The sequence below is a fragment of the Urtica dioica genome, chromosome 2 (genome assembly GCF_054948205.1).
Source record: "Urtica dioica subsp. dioica isolate 48M chromosome 2, U.dioica_male_clone48M_v1_H2, whole genome shotgun sequence".
Classification (NCBI taxonomy): Eukaryota; Viridiplantae; Streptophyta; class Magnoliopsida; order Rosales; family Urticaceae; genus Urtica; species Urtica dioica.
In genome coordinates, this window is record NC_142757.1 from 44,037,938 (window position 1) to 44,053,332 (window position 15,395).

At 32.4% G+C, this 15,395-nt stretch overlaps 1 protein-coding gene across 1 annotated transcript; it reads left to right on the plus strand.

The window, feature by feature from the left end:
* The first annotated feature begins 5,054 nt into the window (after positions 1 to 5,054).
* LOC149404887 (transcription factor bHLH101-like) lies at positions 5,055 to 6,526 on the plus strand. Its single transcript, XM_089607713.1, has 3 exons — positions 5,055 to 5,061; positions 5,221 to 5,768; positions 6,120 to 6,526. Exons 1-3 carry the CDS (start codon positions 5,055 to 5,057, stop codon positions 6,498 to 6,500), a joined length of 936 nt encoding a protein of 311 aa, XP_089463839.1. The 3' UTR covers positions 6,501 to 6,526.
* The last annotated feature ends 8,869 nt before the right edge of the window (positions 6,527 to 15,395 follow it).

The following is a 15,395-nucleotide window of genomic DNA, read 5'->3' on the forward strand; positions in this document are numbered from 1 at the left end:
CGAAGACACGTGTTCCTCGATCAACATTCCTCGCTGCTGAGGTCGTAGTCCCGAGATCCGGTCTTCGCGGCGCGGTCTACTCTTTGACTGATCCTTCTGATCAGAAGACGTGGTCGAACTGGAGTCCTTCATCGAGCCGAGAAATGTTTGTTGGGCTTGTACCGATCTGTCGAGAGCGAGCCAGGTCCGTAACCGATATCGCGGGCCGTTCTTCAAATGGATCGTGGGCTTCAATCGGGCCTAAGCCCATTTGAAATGATATTTTAATATTTGAGTTTTTATACCCCCACAACCTCTAGTACTCTAAATATAAGATAATTAAGCATATGTCAGGCACGTTACTTTTTGTTCTTCTTTCTTATTCTACGATCTTGTAATCTTTACTTCCCAATTCAAATCATTGCACTGCTTTAAGAGATTATAATATATAGCCCCGAGCGTACTTTATATTAATTTTTTTTTTCTTATTTTTGCTATATATAAAAATTCTTCCAGTTTTCCTGTTTGATCTTACAACAGATATTTGAGGCCCAATTATAAATCTAAATCGACTCATCTAATTGTCCTAGTTGTCATGACTGTTTTAGTGTGATTTCTCACATCTACAGTTTGGTGCGGTCTGTGGGAACTATCATCTCTCCTTACACCTCAAGCCCAAATTCTTACATCACTTCATTTCCCACCTTTCCAACCCCATGGCATCGTCGTCTCTAACAACTCCCGCGTCCCACTTAGACCTGACACCAGAACTGAGGTCTATGCTGCAGTCCCTAATCGAGAGAGCCGCGGTCCATGAACAATCGAGCATTGGAATCCCGTTACGACGCGGTAGGTCTCCCGTCGGTGGAATCCAATCCGAACGCTGCAGGATCTAGCAGGCCGGGAATGAATTTCCCATCTGGAATTCAGTTGAATTTTTCTGGAATTGAAATTACTCCCAACCCTAACTAGGGGGGAACTCCAACTGATCTTCCACTGCCGCCTCGCGAAATCCCGTAGCACGTAACGATCCCTGGGAACGGGCCTACCCGGGCCCAATCTCCGGCGTTCCGACCCCGTCGAGAACGCGTGAGCTCAGCCGAGCCCGCGTCTCGTAGAGCGGAACGCTCTATGAGTTGACCCAACCCACCCATGAACGCGGGACTCCAAATTCTGCCAAATCGGCACAACTTCGACACCATGTATGATGCTAATATGTCTATTGAATATGAACGCCAAATCAAGTATGTCTTCATCGATAACTTCTCTCAATCTTCTCAAAACCCAAATCCAAGAAACATGACACTCGCTATCTACAACTCCAAATGCAAGTGGATATAACTGTGAATTTGCATCCATTGCAATTGCGCAAAGAAATTGTCCACCAAATTTTGTCTTTAGAAATGCACCGTCCAATGATATGACCGACCGACATTATTTGAATCCTCTACGACACGCCCTGATAGAAAAGAAAGCTAACTTGAACTTGTCACCATTTCGCACAAAGTTAGTTAACGTCCCAAGATTCTTTGCTACAACATGTATAGCCAAGACGGTAACTTCTGATAGGATTGTTCTGGTGTACCCTATATGTACTCAATAGCTTTCGCTTTGGATCTCCAAGCCTTCATATACGATATGTGCACACCCTATCTTGTCTTGACTTATTCCCTGACGTTATGCGCCAAATACTCCACCATATAGCTAATGGAATATTTATCTTTAAATACGTAAATAATGACCCATGATCCAGCTCCTCCATGGCCCTTTGTTCGAACGACATGCGAACATGAGTGTCTACCTTGTAAGACATAATCTCCCACATATCAGACCACTACACGACACCCCTCAGACTCCGTGGGCATTTTTCATCTTTGCATAAAACATACCATCTCTTTTTTGAAGAAGATTTTACCCTAAACCCTAAATTCTTCATTGCTCTCAAACTGCTGCCCAATATATATTTCTCCGTCACTATTGTGTTCATCATCTTCGTCACTATTGTGTTCATCACATCCATCGCTACCAAGTTCATCATCTTTGTCACTGTTGTGGTAATCATCTCTATCATGCATGTACACTTCGTTTTCGTCGCCCTTGTACGCATTATACAAGTCATCATCGTGACCATTGTGTTCGTTGTTGATTATATGATCATTTTGTCGGTCCTTTACAATAAGAATATTTCGTCTCTTCTTCGATTCATTGCGAGACAACTCTCCAACTATCACATATTTGCTTTTACATACTCCTCGATACGCAATTGGCGTCATGATCTGTTTTGTTACCAAGCTTACTCAAATTGGAAATCTCCTATGATTTTTGTGCTTCATATAAAACAAAACGTCACATCGTCCTTCAAAATAGCACGAGCCATCGAAATCGTATCCATTGCGTATGAGACTTCGATTTTTGAGTCGAACGTGAATCTGTCTGCATCAATCTTCTAGTATATCAAATTCACTAACTCTGTGTAAGTTATCTCTTTCGAAACTTCTAAAGTGTGCGTACCGGCATTGGTAAACTTCCATAAGTGTTCTTTCTTCTCCTAAGTACCGCTAACCAAGATAAAAACTGCAAAAAAACATCATATTGAATCGTACAGTATCGTACACCATCGTATGGCATTGTACAATACATCGTATGGAATCGTACAGTATCGTATGACATTGTACACCAAAGGCATCATATCATATCGTATTGCATCGTATCATATCGTACACCATCGTATGGAATTGTACACCATCAAGAATTTTGTTTAAATTTTATCGTACAAATAAGAAAAATCTCATTCTATCCTATCGTATATCATTGTACAAAAATATTAAAACCCAATTTTTTTCCTATGTACTTCGATATAATCCTACATTCTCATATTCAATAAAAACTTATATAAAATGATTAAGTATTTATCTATCAAGGTAAATGAAGACTAATTCAGTAAAATCAAATTTATATCTCAACTATACTCTTATATATATTCCATGATGAATTTACAAATAGTCCAGGGTATATAATAACATTTGATTTGTATTTATAAAAAAAATAATGAATAAGAGATTGCAATCTAATTAAAAAACAAAAAACATCACAGCTCTCTTTTATTATGTCCTTAAATCAAATTAATTTAAATTATTAGTAACTGTTACAAATAATATATACTTTTATCTCACATAATATTTTTAGCGTTATATAATCATCTCAATTTAGTGAACGTCTCAAATTATTTAAATCTTACACATGGATGTGATCACGTGTATGAAGCACGTGAATATTTTGCATGAAGTTGATCTCATGAGATCCCATGCGCATGAGATCGTACTTATATTCTGATATCTAATGTAATTTGATCATGAGATGCTGAATTTCTCATTCGAGTATAATTTGTGAGATGTCAAATACTATGTTTATGTCATTTATTAATTATGTTGTTTGTATTCGGTTTGTATTTGAGTTTTAATTATATTGCATTTGCATCTGAATTCTATTTGTTTAAATAGCGCTATTATTATAATCTTTTTAAGCTCATTAAAACCGGATAGTTTCATATGTTTTTATTACCTAAAAATTAGAGATTGTTAAAAATTTTGGACACAGATTAGAAAAGAGAAAGTTTGGACACAAATTATTTACTTAAAGTTCAATATTTATTATTATGTCTTGAAATTATATATAATATATTGAAGTCTAATTTGACCATGCTACTTCATAAAAAAAGTGTGTAAAATATCTTATATTCTATAGTGAAACTTTTACATAATAGATTACATAGTTTTATTTTTTCGAGATCTACGTTTGGGCACGATCCGAAAATCTTAAGAATCTAGCAGTGTCTAGAATTGTATAATTAACAGAAACCTAAGAACCATTCTTTCGATTAGGTCTTGAACCGTTTAAAGTATTACATACATACAATGATCGGTTTATACAGTAATTAACCTTTTGTGTGATTTTCTTCTCGTCATATATAGTTTTTGTGTGCTGGCCTGACTCCAAGAATTTTGATTATACTAAATTTGTTTACTTTTGCTTACATAATATATTTATAATTTATAGTTTCTACTATTTACGTCAATATACATACAGAATACCTATAGAATATTTTATGATGTAGTAAAAACTTAATAAGAGAATAGGACATATAATGGTGGGTGCACACGTGCCATAATATTTTATATATAATACCATGAAAATATAATGTAGTGTTGTGGATTAGTACAAGGATATGTACCATATGATCACATGTACTTCTGGCTTAGCAATATGTACTCTTGCATTGTATTATTTGTTGTACTGCTTTTACACCAACAAAATTTTATTTTTGATTCCTCAATCCTCATACATAAAAGGCAACAGATTCTGACTAATCCACCCTTCTTTCTTCTTCTTCTTCTTCTTCTTCTTCTCCTTCTTCTTCTTCTTCTTCTTCTTCTTCTTCTTTTGTTTATAACAATAATACATCTTCTTTTAGAAAGGAATTATATGATATACAAATCATATAGAATTCGCACTAAAGTTGAAGCAATATTTATGAGAATTTATTTTCATTTCATTCTACTTAACCAACGTGAAGCAAATTAAAAGGAGAACAATAATCCAATTTTGACCTGTTAGTCATTTCATAATTATTCCATTTGATTAATTGCTGTTTTGTTGCTGTGGGAATAATCATCCACATTAGTTCTTGGTTTTGATTTATAATTCGCATCTCTCGCTATTCCTAGCGCTCTTGGGACGAGTCTCGTTGAATAAGCCTAGTATACAAAAATATGTCATGATTACCGTAATGCGTCGTGCCGACGGCAGGTGTCGTCTTTATATTTGTATGTATAGTTATAAATTTTTTGAAATAAACGCGAATGAAAATAAAAATTTGTATTTCCCTAGATAGGGTTTCGAATTTTATTAGTTTATTTGTAGTTGACATTTTTTTTTTTTTTTTAAATTCATCTAAAAGGAAGGGGAAAAAATCCCCAATTGTTGGTATATCCATTGTATTTGACTAGCAACTCTGCGTGTTTGCAAATCTTTGCATTTACAACTGCTTGCCTTTAAGGGATTAATTAAGCTTGATGATGGGAGGTACTAAATCCATTACTTTCTTTGCTTATGTAGTAGTTTTTAACCAAGCTAGCTATATCAAACCTTTCTCTAGATAATATTCATTCTATTCTATTTGCAATTAGGTCAGCAAATTTTATGTATGTATGATAATAATTATTGGATATGTATTTCTTACAGAATATCATTTGTCCTCATATAAAGATGATTCCCAAGATTTATGGCTTCTCGAAGATAGTTGGTCAATACCAGGTTTAGAAAACCAGATTGATAGCCTCTATAAAGATTTTGATTTTAGCCCTATTGCGGAACAAGGTATTTCTCACTTGGAAGAAATATCCCCGATTGGAGAGAATGAGCTTCCGAAAACTAGCAATTTGTCGGCCTCGAACAACATTTTTGTTGAGCAAGAGAACAATTCCAAATTTGACGGCTCAAATATGTTTTCCGAATCAAGCTCTATGGCGCAAGCGAATTCGAAAGCCAAAAAATTATCGGTTCAAAAGGGATTTATTTCTAAGACAAATGAGATCAAATCTAAGAAGACTAAAAGTTTTGAAGCCAACGAGGAATCACTAATTCGGGCTGACGATCAATCTGGAGAAAGAGAAGATTTTCTTGTGAAGAAGAAAATAGACCACAATGCGAAGGAGAGACTTCGGCGAATAAAGCTAAAGTCATCTTATCAAGCTCTCGGTTCTCTCCTGCCCATTTCTAGAGCATCAAAGGTACGTATCACTATAATTTTTTAAATTGTTCACAATTTTTTTTTTTTTTTTTTTTTTTTTTTTATGTAGCGATTGTATATGTATGAAATTTCTGAAATTAGGGATTCGCTCAAAAGCCGCTTCATTAATAAGGACATCTAGTATATATACAATAAAAATAAATTCCAAAAATGTTATAATTTGTATTTAAACTATAAAAATAAAGTAGAATGTATATGCTATTATATATATATATATATATATATATATATATATATATATATATATCCATAAGAAAGATGAATGTATTATGTATATACTTTGTGTATGTTGATTCAAATTCTTATCTTATGATTCGTTTTTTTTTCACAGAAGAGATGGAATGCTCCAACATTGATAGACAAAGTTCTCGATTACATCCCCGAGTTAGAGAGTGAAATAGAAAATCTAACTCGCAAAAAGAATCGGATCGTTGATGAGAACAACCGATTGACGAAAATGGCAACGAAGAAAATAAATTCAAGGAAAGCCGATCATCATGCTAATACAATTTCAGTGAATGAAGTGAAAAACGGTGAAATGATCTTACAAATATGCAAGAATAGATCAGATCGTGATTATGATGGATCATCGGATGACTTCTCGAAGCTTCTTTGGAAAATTGAAGATGAGAGCATTGTTCATATTTTGGGTGTTTCAACTCTTCTTGTTTGTGATGAAAGAGAATGCTACACCATTCACGTTCAGGTTTGAATAATTTGATATAATCGTACGTACACACACACACACACATATATATATACACACACACACACTACTGTATGTTACTTTGTTTTTATATGATCTGTGGGTTTACTAGGTTTAGTACTATTAAACGGTTTCACTTCTATATTCATTTTCTATATATTTATTAGCGGTATCTAAACCTTAATATATTAATGAACTACACACATATAAATATAGTCCCTGAAGTATAAAAAAACGTGACTAGAGGATTACGTTCATAATTTCTTTGTCAGATGCATATATTTCCAAGGGTTTAGTTACATATGCTGCTGTTTTTATTAATTATTTTACGATGAGATAGCATATATATATATATATATATATATATATATATATATATATATATTTATATATATATAATGTACACATATTAGTCTGTTATTACAAACCAGTAGAGTAATAATATACATTTTTATATATTAATGAAATTACACATGCTGATAAACTACGTTTCAATTGTGTCTAAACAGTTTAAAAATATGACATTACGAATATTCAAAAAGAAGTTAAAGAGAAAAATTATACATTTTTTTCCTTTTACTTTATGATTTAGTAAAATCCGTGAAGCTATTTGAGGTTAAAGACTATCTCAAGTGGATGACACCATTTTTATTCTGAAAAGATATAAGATATAAAAGTTTCAGTATGTTATAGATTTGTGCTCCAATATAGTGTACTCTACTTTCTATGCTATTTTTTATTACTATAATCTTAGAACTCTCTAATAAAATAAAACATTGGGAATATGAATAGCTATTGTGCTAAATTTAGCACTACTGTTTTAAAACGATATCAATTTTGAGATTTTTAAAGCACATAAAAATCCATTAATAATATTTTTTTGGAAGTTGTACTAAATTATACATGTAGTACCTCATTGGAGATATGCGCTAATAGTTCTTATTTTTACGTGTATATATACAGATGAATGAGAGTTCTTCGAATTCAACCAGTGGATGCGACTTTATGAAAGAAAAGCTTGTATCTTGGCTGAGTTGATTAGCTCTTTTATTTTGAAAGGTTAATTTGACTTGCTCTTGTATATTTTCACATGAACCATACTTTTCGCAAGTTTGATTGCTTAAAGACCATGTTGATGGAAGCGGTGACGGAGCCAGAAAAGCCCACCAGGGGGGCTAATTTGAAAAAAAAGTTTCAGGGGGGCTTGATTGTAAAAATTTTATAAAAATTGGGCCAAAAGTATAAATTTTCAAGTAATTTTTTTGAAAAAATGGGCAAAAAATGCAAAAAAAAAAAATTTGAGGGGGGGCTTAAGTCCCTCTTGGGCCTATACTGGCTCCGTCACTGGATGGAAGTCCTGTGGACCAATAAATTGAAACCTACGTTAACATGTGTAAATCATGTCTGTGTTAGCTAACCAATCACGTGATTTTCCCAAACAGTTGTAAAAAATTGTATTTTCAGCAAAAAGTCATATCTACAGATGAATATTCAATCTAATTTTCACAAACTAGCTACAATATGAAACCTAAATTCTTTAAAGTAATGATGGTCCGAAAGCCATCGTAAACATATTGTTAGCGTCCTAATATTAACTTATTTAAACTCATGAAATTAATCCGCATTTAATTTGTTTCTGAACCCAACTTCAATATATATAATATAGGGTTTGTGTATGCATCTGCACATGCTTACACGTCATTATTCAGATCAAATAACTTAAAATAAATACCTAAGACCGACCAACAATAAAAGATTCTCCAATAAGGTTTGGTGTTCCATTTTGGTGAAGTACAAAAAGAGAAAGCTTGTACTTCCTCCCTTATGCGTAGCATTGTACTTCCAATTTCATTCCGTCCAAGTGTATCTAATCACACTTTAAACCACCAATGAGAACATTGCATAACTATAAGATAGGATTGTATTTTCCTTGTATTGTTTGTGTTGGAAGAATGTGTGTTTAGGATATTAAAGAGAATTTAATATCATTTTATTGGCTTTTTTGTGGTAAATATTTGAGTGAGAACCACTCATTAAACTAAATAACTTTAACGGATTTTTATTCCTCAATTGCGAGAGGAGTAAAATCGATTTAATATTTGTCAATATTGAATTATCGTGAATGAGAAATTGATATTGCTCAAATTAATATTTCCTGAATTACAATATTGCCTATATTATCAAGCTAAACAAATCAGAAACCAAAATGGATTCTTCACATATTCTAATCAATCAATTCACAATCCAAACACCAGCAATAACAAAATCAGAATTCAAATGGATGAAGATTAAGAATTTCTAACGAAGCCACGGTTATCTAAGTCTCCACTCCGCTTCCTCATCGAACCTAAGTCTTCACTCCGCCAATTCATCAACAACCTCTCTGACCAAATAGAATTTGAGAGCGGCGAAAAACCTCATGAGCTCGAAGTCGTCGTCGGAGACGGCGTGGTCGATGAATCATATACAGAGGTAGACGACGATTCCTGGAGAACGAACAAGCCCCCACGCCACCAGTCTCTACCTTACCGGCATCTTCATTCTCATCGCCGTCCTCCTCCATATAGCTACGCCGAATCGGCGAACCTTCACACCCACACTGTCTCTCTTTCTCGATGAGTTCCTCTGATATATTTCTCTTTTATCTTTTTTTTTTTTTTTTATCTTTTGCTGTTTTATTTAATTTTCTTTATTATAAATTATGTAATTAGTGTTTAATTGATTGGGTAACCAGCTGTATCCAGTCAAAACCTTTTAATATTAATACGACATTTCCTCTTTAATATTAATACGACAGAGAAATGGAAACGTAGCACGTAGGTGTAAATTGTAATACTCTTTCATGTGAGTTAAGAACTTAATATATATTGAGAAATTTCATTTTTTAGACCTCAAAAATTGAGAATATATTAAACCTCTTAGTTGAAAAAATCCAAAATTGAACTTTTGATCCAAATTCATAAAAATATACCCTTTTAACTAATATTGATATTGTTAGGAAACAAACATGTAAATGCGGCCATTAATATTGATCTTACTAGAAGTTGAAATAAGATCTTAATAAGTTCACCAACTAATAAGTTAACGTCACTTTAGTAAGACTATCTCCAATATAAAATGACATCAGATGAAATCATTTCCTAAATAATCTATATTTAATAAAACCAGAAGAGAGGAGCATAGTAGTAAAGAAAAATATAGTGTGTGTGTGTAAATGAAGAGTTATTTTTTTTCTAAACGAATGTAACCTAGAGAAACATATTTTGCATTTAAGTTGCTCTGAAATCCATAATATATAAGCAAAATTGACAAAAAAAAAAAGTCATATATGTTATGTTAATAGAAAAAAGTGTTAGTGAAATAAATTTTTGACTACTATTACTCATGTTCTACCTAAATAGCCGATTAAAAATATAAATTTATAAAACTGTTAGTAAAAAAAAAAATTAAAAATATACAAGTATTAGTTGTATGTTCATAAATTTGTTAACACTGATAAATTGCTTACTTATTTATTTAGAGTGGTCAATATACTTGTTAATGGTGTAAAGTTTTTAGTTGGGGTTTCATGAAATTAATAATTTAAAACTTATAATATTTATTTTAAAAAATTAAAAAAATGAATGTAGGTGTTTAAAGATTTTTGAAATAAAATTTTTAGTTACTATTTGTATTGAATTTTCATTCACAATTGAGTATTTGAAGTCACTGTTCAAAAATGACGTCAATTATAACATAATATTCTATGTTTTACAAAGAGTTAACGTCGCTTTATTATATAGTAACGTCTAAAGACATTTTTTTTTTTTGTAAAATTAGCCCAAATCATCGGAGCTCATCTAATTTCCGATAAGTTCCGATGAATTAAGATGTAATTCATCGGAATTCATCAAAATTTATCGGAAATTAGACGCTAAATTGGCTAAAAGAGCATTTTTGTCCGAATTTGAGTCAAAAGTCCAATTTTGGATATTTTCAACTAAGAGGTCTAATCTTGATATTTTCTCAACTTTGAAGTCTACAAAATGAAAATTTTTCTAATATATCCAAGACCGCAATAACATTAGAAAAATGATATATTATTATTACAGATTTATGAGTTGGTGATGGGAGTTATATAAGTCATCGTACAGTCTCATTACTTCAAAAGTCGTCCCTCTACTAGACCTAAGAACTGAAAGACATTCTCAAAAAGATTTTTTGCACAAAGTAGCAAATTCAAACTAAATGTTTAACAAAATAGTTAAGGCTTCACAAGTTAGTGCATTCTAACCACTTATAATGTAAAAACACTAATATACCCTTAATGTTTGGGTGAACTCGTTTTTCCAAGATTTCAAAATAATTAATCGAGGTATCCAAAATTTTAATCCAGTATTTTTTAAATATACTAAATAGTTTCAAAACTAATTCCATCGTCATAACTAGTCAACAAATATTCAAAAAATTTAATCATACCTTCAATTTTATTAATCCAATTTCAAAACACACAAACAAGTTACATGATTGCAGTCAAGATACATGATTTCAAAACATTTAATCGTGCCTTCAAAAAATATAACCTACTTAGCAAAAACAAAACTTATCTTAAATTTAAGTTTGAAGGCAATGAAGTGTCAAAATATTTAATCCTGCTTTCAAAATTGTTAATCCACTATTCAATAACAAAAACACTCAAATCGAAAATAGAAGAAGAAGAAGAAGAAGAAGAAGACATGACGACGGTTATGATGACGATCGATGCTGGCCTTCGATCTCCGACTCGATCCAGTCCTAAACTAAGTCAAAAGTCACGGAGGCTCTCTCCTCTGGAAGAAGATCCCATAGCCACAAAACTCTAACCCTAGGTGTCTACTCCCTGACCGTTTACGTCTTCTCCATGGCTCTGCTCTCTATCGGAGTTATGTCTTTGACGCCGTTGGCGGCGAACCCTATCTTCCCTTTGTCGTAGATCATGAAGACGACGTTGAGATCGGTGAGAGGATGACCTTCTCAACGCCGGTGAATGTAGAGGCGCATTGGACATAGCGGAGCAAGTAGGCACGCGCGAGCTCCGAGATCTGAAATTCCGAGATAGCAACGGCGTTCTATGGAGATGACGACGACGTTTGTCGGAGATGACGACGGCGATCGAACAACAATGTTGAGCATCTTAGGATTTTAGGTCGAGAGAGAATTGTCTAGTTTGGGTAATATGGAGAAGATGAGAGAATTTTGGTCGAGAGAGAATTTTACGGTTTAGGGATATTTTTCAATTTTTTAAAATTTTTGTTATTTTGCCTCAATTTTGAAAAGTTTGGCATTTTTAAAAATGGTTAGATAGCTGCATCGCCTACTCATAACGTTCACTAAGATACTTTTAAGGGAAGTCTAAATATTTTAATGCATGAAATATTTAATGACATAATGGATTCTACGTCATGAAAAATAGAGTTTAACAATTTTTTTTTACAACATTGTCAAAAATTGTAGTTTAGTGTTTACTTTATTAAAAAAAAAAAAAAAAAAAAAAAAAAGATGCTGGATTTGTTGCCAATGTTGTAAAAAAAAATGTTCAATGGATCTGGTTTTGATTTAAGATTATTTTAACAACGTTGTAAAAAAACCTGAAAAGAGAAGGAAAAAAAACATAGATTTTAGAAAACATGAATATTAAAAAAAAATCCTAGCCTTTCAACTTAAGAAAAACACTAATTACAGAATTTTTCACACTTAATAACAACTTATCCTTCTTTCCAAATTTTAAACATTTCAAAAAAAAAAAAATAACAAAACTTACGTGATGGTTCGTGGACGACCGAAGCTGAGGCGTTTCCCAATGGAGATGCAGTTGATGCTAAGAGAAATAAAGATTAATGCAGAGAAAAAGAGAGGCGAGATTGGACTTAGGAGAGAGAGAGAGAGAGATTAAGCATAATTAATTTAGTTCGCTAACAAAAGATAAATACATGAGCTTATGAAAGATAAAATTTATCAAAAAATTAGGTAAATAGTCAATTAAAACGTTTGGAATTGCTTTATAGATAATGTTTCGTAAATCTTAGGTAAATAGTCATAAAGATGACGTGACCGAATAAATGGAAGTTGCTATTTACCTAATATTTACGTCTGTAAATATATGAAAGTGGCTATTTACTTAAGATTTACGAAATGTTGATTATTTAGTAATGTCTAAATATGGTTATTTATCTAATGGATCCAAAATTTAATTTTTTGTCGACCATGACCATTTAATTATATATATGGTAAATAAAAAAGATAGAATTACATGACTAACAGATTTTTTAGGCTTCTTTTCTTAAATCACGGTGATTTCAAAATATATATAAAAAATATTATTTTTCAAATATTTAAGATGATAATACTCTTTCGTATACATCATACGGTTTTCATTCAACATATATAATTTTAGTATATAGTTTAGTATATCTACAATCAATCAGTATACATTATCCTCAACCTGTAAACCAATTTATATATATATATATATATATATATATATATATATATATATTTGCAATTAGTATATCGTTTTTCAAACATGTATAAGTAAACAATGTCGAAATAGTCATCTAAGGTATAAAAGTCACTTCACTTTTAGAATAGAAAATATTTACAGCCTTTATTCTTGAAGTAAGTATAAAAAAAAAACAAATCGCTACCAAAAGTAATTTACACAAAAAAGAAAGATAGACCGCTATTTTTCAAGTAACTTTTTGCGATTGGGCTTAATGCTAGTGAACTCCAATGAAATTGGTGGTATTTGAATCTTATGTCACAAATTGGCAATCCAATTGCAAATAAGTCACATGCAAAAATTTTAGAAAGTTTTAGAGGAAAATAAAATGATTTTTAATGAGGTATTGTAAAAATTCAGAAGACATAGAGTAACTAATAAAAAGATTAAATGATGAGAGAGAGTAATTTGAAATTTGCACATGTGACACGAATGTAAATACGTGACACAAATGCAATTTTGACAACTTTGTGACACAAATGCAAAAAACCGACGAATTTGTGACATTGACGCAAATTTCCCATGAAATTGGGTCCTATGTGTCAACTCACTTAAATTTAAGTCCACACAAATCTGTAAGTGGAAATAGCCTCCCGTAATCGTTTTCGTAACATTTCTCTAATATTCATAAATAACTAATTTGATTTTTGAAGTGTCTATTTTACCCTTAATAACAGTTAACCAGATTTCAATAACAGCTAACCAGATTATAATACACTAATATTTTGAACCAGATTTCAATAATACTTAACTAAATTTCAATAACAGTTAACCTGATTTCAATAACTATTGATCATATTTCAATAACTATTGATCAGATTTCAATAACTATTGATCAGATTTTCGACAACAGTTAACTGATTTCAATAACTATTAACCAGATTTCAATAAATGTTGACCAAATTTTGAACACAAGGGTATTTTTTTCCGAAAAACAAAAAAGAAATGGTTATTGCCGAAATATTTTGAAAACATGAGTGAAATATGAAAAGTGATGCAGGTTTTAGGCTAGTTATGTAATTTTTCAAACGCATTACCCGCGTGACCTCTGTAAATGAAGTAAACACAAATAACAGTTCAATCATATGCATAGCATTTTGGGCGAATTCTACACATGTGTTCGTTTGAATACTTGCCTTTAAAAAATCTACAAATATTAGATTATTTGAATTTAAGATAGAGCTGGGAATGTTGCTAGAAGAGATCTAGAGTTATCGGAGCCGGTTCGATGATCTTCATTTTTATTTTATTTCTAGAAAATGAAATGTCCCTGGTCATAAATTATATCGAGAGTTATATATATATTGGTTAATGTTATTTGTTGTTTTTGTGTTAACTTGTGTAATGTGCAAGTAACACTTCTTTATTTAGCTGCTTTTCGTTTAGTTAAGTCGTCGGTTGTTTTAGTCTTTTAGCTAAGTTAATAGTTGACTCACGTGGTTTACACGTGCGCTTTGCTTGTATACTTGAAGACCTTTTGTTCCTTTTTAATCAATTAAGACACATCACAGAGTTGAATTTCTTCTCTCTGATTTTTGTTTTCTTCTTCTTCTTCGCTCTGATTCTTGTTCCCAAGATTCTCATAACTCAATATGGTATCAGAACGACGATTCTGTAAAAAATCGCGCACGCCTCTCAGGTTAATCTAACCTAGCTCACCAACTGCGAAACTCGGTGCCATGGAATCGAAGACTAAAAAAATCCGAAAACTATCATCGTGGAATCTATCTCTCAGAAATTGTGGTTCGATGATCCAACGCCAAATCCTTTGTATCTCTACCACAACGACAATCCTGGAGCAATTTTGGTCTCACAACTTCTCAATGGTGACAACTAAGTATCTTGGAGTAAGTCGATGTTGATGGTGCTCTCTGTGAAGAATAAATTAGGTTTCGTTGACAGATCTTTTCCCAAACCTGCTCCTCAAAAAGAAATAATCAATGCGTATAAGAGAAACAACAACATTATTGTTTCGTGGATCATTAATTCTATCTCAAAGGAAATCTCTTCAAGCATTCAATTCGCAGATTCAGCGGAGACAATTTGGAATCATCTTCTTGAACGATTTCAACAGAGCAACGAATCGAGAATCTTCAAAGTTCTTCGTGAGCTAGTCAATCTCACATAGGATTCAAGATCCGTGGTCAATCACTTCACAAGAATCAAGTCACTTTGGGAGGAATTTCAAAATTTCAAGCCTATCTATTCGTGTAGAGGGTGTACTCGTGGAGCGGCGAATGATCTCGCGACTTTCGAAAAAAATGTCTACGTTATGATCTTCTTGATGGGACTCCATGACTCCTATGTCAACACAAGAGGCCAGGTACTTTTCATGGATCCAATCCTGCCATGAACAATGTTTTCTCGATTATCACTCAAGAAGA